This window comes from Galeopterus variegatus, unplaced genomic scaffold, assembly GCF_000696425.1.
Source record: "Galeopterus variegatus unplaced genomic scaffold, G_variegatus-3.0.2 Scaffold47, whole genome shotgun sequence".
NCBI lineage: Eukaryota > Metazoa > Chordata > Mammalia > Dermoptera > Cynocephalidae > Galeopterus > Galeopterus variegatus.
This window is the reverse complement of record NW_007726158.1, coordinates 1,374,025-1,380,991: the sequence shown is the minus strand read 5'-3', so window position 1 is coordinate 1,380,991 and position 6,967 is coordinate 1,374,025. Positions and strand designations below refer to the sequence as shown.

At 46.2% G+C, this 6,967-nt stretch overlaps 1 protein-coding gene across 1 annotated transcript in view; it reads right to left on the bottom strand.

Annotated features, from left to right (window-relative positions):
• Nucleotides 1–6,868, bottom strand: part of LOC103590301 (probable guanine nucleotide exchange factor MCF2L2) — an 83,980-nt gene extending 77,112 nt beyond the window's left edge. The window contains exon 1 of the mRNA XM_008572510.1: nucleotides 6,378–6,868. Within this exon, the coding sequence (XP_008570732.1) occupies nucleotides 6,378–6,453 (76 nt within the window). The 5' untranslated portion in view covers nucleotides 6,454–6,868. The remainder of the gene's footprint in view (nucleotides 1–6,377) is intronic.
• Nucleotides 6,869–6,967: the final 99 nt, after the last annotated feature.

Below are 6,967 nucleotides of genomic sequence, written 5' to 3'. Positions count from 1 at the left end.
GGCAGCGCTCCCGCCGAGGGTTCAGATCCCATATACAGACCGGCTGCTCACTGGCTGAGTGAGGTGCGGGAGCAACACGGGTTGCGATCCCGTTGCCGGGCCCGGTCCAGTACGGGCGCAACACTGAGGGTTGCGATCCATTGCCGGACACAAAAAAAAGACAAAAAGGAAAACAAAAAAAGAAATAATCCTTGCAGCTTCCACTAGGTTTTTGCGCGCAACACTGAGGGTTGCGATCCATTGCCGGACACGAAAAAAAGACAAAAAGGAAAACAAAAAAAGAAATAATCCTTGCAGCTTCCACTAGGTTTTTGCAAAAAAAAAAAAAATTTTAACTCACTGTCTTAGTCTACTTCCTGCTGCTATAACAGAATGCCACAGACATGTTCATTAATGACCAATAGAAATTTATTTGGCTCATGATTCTGGAGACTGGGAAGTGCAAGAACATGTGAGGTTCATCCCATAAGAGAAGCGAATATGTGAGACAGAGAGAGGCACCAAGGGCCAGACTCACTTTATAACAGCCCACTCTCAGAATAACTAACCCACTACAGCCCACTCTCAGAATAACTAACCCACTCCCACAATAACTAACCCAATCCTACAATAATGAAATTAATGTCTTATTAGACCCCACCTCTCAACACTGATGCACTGGGGATTAAGTTTTCAACACATAAACTTTTGGGGGGTACATTCAAACCATAGCACTCACTAATAATGCTTCTATTATTTACTGGTTTATATAACATTCTGTAATGGGAAGTTAAACCTAATGTGATCATTCGTAGGGCTTGAAGCCAGCCAGACCTGACTTTCAATTCTGACCTTTCACTCGGCATGACCTTGGGTGAGTTTTCTAACCTGTTTAAGCATCAAATGTCTCCTCCATAAAAATAGACTGTGCTTCTGATTAAATTTAATTAAATCACCAATGTATATAAAGCATAATATGTACTACTAAACAGAGAGGAAATAAATGGTAGCTATAATAACATCATTTAAAAAATTATTTTTATATCCTCTAGCCTCTCCAACCTCTTTCTCCCAGAAAAGGGTCTAGATGAAGGAGTAAAAGAAGTGACACCCCATCGGTCTGACTTCCAGCTCAAGGTCATTTCTTCTTTCAAAGCAAAGCTCAATGTTTCTCATTTGTCCAGGGAGGGGTCACTGACCACGGAAGACTGAGCAGAGAATAAATGGGACAACCAGTACAGGAAGACCAATGTAATTACCAAAAGCGGCAGTCCTCCCTATCCCACCAATTAGAAAGCTTTCCCCTCTCCACATACCTACATCTTCTCCTTCCTTCAAGATCCAACTCAAGTCATACATCTTCTGTGAAGCTTTCTCAAGTCAATGAAGCTCACGATGACGTCAGCCTCCAAATTCTTGTAGCACTGTCTATATCAGCAATTGCTCAGGGACAAACATGTGACTTTTTGCACTGTCCCTATCAGATTGGATCTTGAACTCTCCTCCAGTCCAGCAGCTCACTGGCCTCCTCCCCAAACTCCTCAGATCCTTTGTTATCTGGTTGGAGCAGGGACTTGTAGTTTACTCAGTTGGTATTAAGTGGTAGGTCCTTAGATTCCCCAGGATGGTCTCCCCACAACAGCTTGTGGGCCGTACACCTGGCATAATGCTCTTGGTGAGTGCTCTCTGAATATCTGTTCACTAACCAGTGGCATCTTAACATAGCTGTGGTGCCTGAGTACCAAGGTAGCCACATAAGAGAGGTGAGCCTTGGAATATACCCCAAAGAAAGAAGAGGCACATTGAACACAATGCAAAGCTCCTATTTTTCCCAGGGACAGCACTTAAAGCTGCCCAAATATTTCATATTCTTACTGATTCCAAAAGTTAAAAGCATAAGGCCAGCACTTGCCAAGTTATTAGACTTATTTTGGGGTGACTGTTCAGCCTAAAGTCCTCTTCTCTGAGGGCTTCCTTCCCCACCCCAGACCCAGCCACTGTCTGAATGCCTAAGTTTCCTTTGAGTTGGGCCAATGAGGGGGTCTCCAAAAAGAGAATTTGAAGAGACCCAGAGAATGAGAATCAGCTCGTGATTTTCTCTGAAGCTCGAAAGGGACAGTGTTTGGGGTGGCCATCTGGGGTCCATACCCACTGATCCAAGAATAGAGGACTAACCTGCAGAGAAAGACAGAAGAATGTAACAGACACAGGAGGGAAGCAGAGCCCAGTGACCAGGTGACACCAGAGAGAGAACAGCCATCAGTTTCTGACTGTGCACTTCACTGATGAGGCCTAGTGGAGCCTCCCGTTCTGAGGTTCTGTGAGATATTTCACAGCCTGGGTAACATGCAGCGTGCAGTAGTAGTTGTCAGGAACTCAGATTCTGGAGCCAGGACTGCCTGGGTTTAAATCCTGGCCCTGCCACTTACTAGCAAGATGCTCCAAAAGGAACTATTTTAAATTAAATACACACATCTTTCGTACCATCAGTGTGTTAAATTCCAATATCTCTGAAGTTTATAATAATCACTATTGCCTGCTAGCAAGAAGTAAGTGCTTGAATTTAACAAGTCCGCCACTTACTAGCAAGATGCTCCAAAAGGAACTATTTTAAATTAAATACACACATCTTTCGTAGCATCAGTGTGTTAAATTCCAATATCTCTGAAGTTTATAATAATCACTATTGCCTGCTAGCAAGAAGTGCTTGAATTTAACAAGTCCATGATAATAAGATAGTCTTCCTTTCCAGACTCATTAAAATCAATCAATTCCTATTTCTCACAATAAGCAAAAGGAGAAGCTACGCCAATTTCAGAAGAGCTAGTCCATGATGCCAGACGTGAGGGCTCAGAGGCTTTCTGCTGGGCCATACTCAGTAACACCCAAAGGCAAAAAGCCTCAGACAAAAACCCAAGATGGGCAACACCATTTCCATTCTGATCCTCAATGATTTCAACTATTCTGGAAGATGTTTAAATTAGCTATATTAATTAAGTGTAATTTCAGTAGAAATGTCAGGCTACTTTAAGCATTTTTTTTCCTTAAAAAAAAAAAATAGGTAACATAGATGAGCCTTTGGAACACAAAACCCAAGATGGGCAACACCATTTCCATTCTGATCCTCAATGATTTCAACTATTCTGGAAGATTTTTAAATTAGCTATATTAATTAAGTGTAATTTCAGTAGAAATGTCAGGCTACTTTAAGCATTTTTTTTCCTTAAAAAAAAAATAGGTAACATAGATGAGCCTTTGGAACACAAGTGTAGGCCCTTAGCAAAGGCTGAGGAAGCCCTGTTAAGGGGCCAGGCATCCAATGACTGTGACTGACAGCCATGACTCCCTGACATCAGAGATCCTTGTGCTTAGTTGGTTCCTAGTTAACAAGTGGGAGGAATTATTTTCATCAAGCTTAGTGCCCTTGAAAATGAACCATAGTTGTTTTAACATTCAAGATCTCTGACACCTGGCTAAACGTGGCCCTGTGTTAGGTGGCTGTCTAGGACACACAGATAAGTAATGAAGAGTCTAGAAGCAGAGCTAAAACAAGCACACAAATAGTCAAATAACTATAATACAAGGGAGAGTATGATAGGTGTTGTGGGAGTAGAACAAAGCCTACCTTGGAATTGAGTCAGGAGTAATTATGCCCCGCTGGTGAGATTAGAAACGGCACCACGGAGGAGGTGGCATTGAATTGCGCTTCAGAAGTGTGTACTATTTCTATGAGGAGAAATATACTAAAGGGGCATTCCAGCGGAGGGAAAAGCAGAAGCGAAAAATTTAGGGGTGGGAATAGAGTTGGAAAACACAGTGGGACAGAGCTGAAGAACTGAACAATCCAAGTTGACCAACCATATATGTAGAAATCTCAAGTATTAGGGGATAAAACTAGAAGGGTGTTTGTACTCCAGCCTGACTAGGAATGACTGGGTAAGTGTATCATTAAAGGTTTTGGAACAGAGTGCTGTGCTTTAGTGATTCCTGGTATAGGTCAGAGGCAGACATAGAGGCAGGAGGTTTGCACAACGGCTAGTCAGGAGGAAATGAAGTCTGGAAACAGGTTGGAGGAAGGTGGTAGTGGGAATGGACTTGAGGAAAGAAACCCACGAGGTATTTCAGAAGCTGAATCAACAGGACCCAGACACTAATGAAAATACGGGAGAGGGCAAGGGGGGATGACTGAATTGCCAATTCTAAGGAATACGGAAAGAGCAGAAACCACTGCTGGAGGAGGAACTGGCTGGGGGAAAGAGGTGGCAGAGTGAATACAGAAGCAGTGTGGCTACCCAGACAAGTGGCTAGGATAGGACCAGGGGAATGTTCTAACCCACAGCCTTGCTCCAAGCACTTCTCAATACTTCTCCAACTCATGATCACACAACCAAGGAAATGCCTGAAAAGAACAGGCAAGCATAGAGTCAATCCCCCCTAGCAGAAGCTCCACTGACTACTCAGCGCAACCTCATGAAGGCAGAGACTGTTGCATCGTTAGAGACACACCACCCTCCATCCATGAGATTCCCCAACAGGGCATATGAAGAGCTGCCTCCTGGTCCTGAGCCTGCCACTCATTACCCATGAAACCTTAAAAGATGAACCTCTCTGTCTCAATTCCTTCATTTGTAAGATGGAAATAACAATGTATACCCACCTATTTCATAGGTTTATGAGATTACACGTGAGGAGACAGAATGTTGCAAAGCACACAAATGCTAGGGGTCATTAGAAGTTCTTTGAAAGCAGAAATTACAGCAAATTCATGTGTGTATCCTTCATGGAGCTTTAAAAGGAAGGAGGGAGGGAGCAAGGTGGGTAAGAAAATTCCATATCCTGGGCCCCACAGGCAGCCTGCTGTTCGCCAGGAATACCGCCTACCAGACCTGCAGGAATATTCTCCAGCCAGAGAAACAGGAGGGACCTTAATAACCATCCAGCTCAACCTCATCGTGTAACAGATGGGAGGTTTCACCCTAAGAGAGGCCAGTGACCTGCCCAAGATCTTTAGTGGCAGAGGGGCCAGGAATATGACCAATAGCTGAAACGTCTCTACAATCACAGTTTGGACATTAGACAGTGTTTTTACCCATATTATCTTACTTATCTTCACCAGTAGCCTTTGAGCTGGGTTGGAGAAGTATTATTAAAATTCCTATTTTCATCCTGAAGTTGGATGATTTGTCCAGGGAAGGATTCAAAGCCAGACTGTCACACCCCCAAGCCCACTGCCCTTTCCCTATACCACATTTCATGCACATGCTGGTTTTTAGCACAATCATTTCAACACTTAGTATATTTCAAATTCTGTTTTATTAGAAATTCTTTTTCTATTTATTTTACCCAGCCTTCAGCAATATTTCACATTCAGCCTTTCCTGATAGGATTCTACTGACCTTTTATCTTAAAAGTTCAGTGGCCACATTTGGCAGCAGTAATATTTTTAAAACTGAATTGTCAAAACTGGGCTTTCCCATAAAAACCATCTTTACAAAGAATATCCTCACAAGTGTATCAATCCAGATGTGCATCATTATTGCACCAAATGCACTGGACTAGGACACTGAAGAGCAACAGCAGCTCACTAACTGAAGCAATTCATGCATTCACGGAACGGTCTCAAAGTGAAGTCAGCAACAGAGAAAATTATACCGATCCAGTTACCCAGAGCCAAAGGTTCTGAACCTGAATGTGTGTCTTTACTGGGGAAGGCTCAGAGAAGAGGTAGGGAAGAAAGTGCTAAGAGAGAGCTCACTGGTAACTGTCTCGGTGTCTTCCTTCCTTTAGTATAAAGGGCCAGTTGTTCCATCACAGCCTTTATTTCCAGAGCCCGTATTTCTTATTGCTCCCCTTTGCAATTCAGGGAGGAGGATTACAATTGCTCAGTCTCCTTAGGCTTGCAGAGGTTTCTCATGGGGGTTCACCAGCGGTGCGCTGACACTCCCAGGCAGTACAGTAACGGGTCAGGGAGCCCGACTGCTCAGCGGTCGTCTACTGAAACCTGCCCCTCCCCACACTTTCTCATAACAATCCTTCAGTGGTTTGGCAGTAGTTTCTGCTGGAAAGCACCAGCATTCGTCCCTCACGTGCCCCATCCTTTCTCATGAACCCACAAACCACAACTCCCCGCCGCCCTCCCCCCTCAGACTTGGCAACCACCTGGTGAAGGCACCTGCCTGGCTGCCTCGCCCCCGCCCAGCGCCCCAGGGATGCCTGTTACTGGCCGCCCCACGCAGCGCACAAGGCAGCGAGGCACAGACGCCGGGCAGGCGCCCGCGGCCTCCCCAAGGAGTGCGCTGCCCCTGGGCTGCCGGCGAGGGTAGGGGCCAGGCGTAGCCCAGAGACTAAGCCCCCACCCTCCATTAGTAAAACGCGAGGAGGGGGAAAGCTTTATTTACCGACATGAGTGATCACTGTGGCCAGTCGCCGGGTGAGCTCCTGGAGAGCCATGTCTTCTTTTAACCAAAGTAGCATTTCACCGAAAACCCACTCGGTATAAACAAAACTGTTCCTAGTGCTGCTACGGATGATTTTTTAAAAGCATCTCCTGCCGAGGGTGCTCTGCCTTCAGCCTCTTCCTCGTTCTCTGCAGGCACAGATCGAGAGTCATAGCAGCCAAGACCCACTCTCCCGGGCCGCTCGGCGGGAGCCCTCCAGCCACGCCCTGCAGGGGCTTATTTTAAAGATGAGGTCTGGCGGCTTTGCAAACCTAACGGCTGGCATTTAGAGAAAGGGAAGAGGCGGTGCTGGAGGTGAGAAAAGCAAGTCGCCCCGATCGCGCAGTAACCAGCGCCCCGGGCTGGTCCGGCCGAGGCAGCGCCGGCGTTTCTGGACTGCGGTCCTGGGCCGTCGGGTCTCCGGCGCCGCCTCCAGGGAGGGTCGCGATGAAGGATGCTGGGCAGGCGCGCTGCGGAGGCGCGGGGCCTGCGTGCGCCGAGGGCGGAGGAGGGGAGGTGGCAGGCGCCCCGGCGCCTCCGCTCCGCCCACC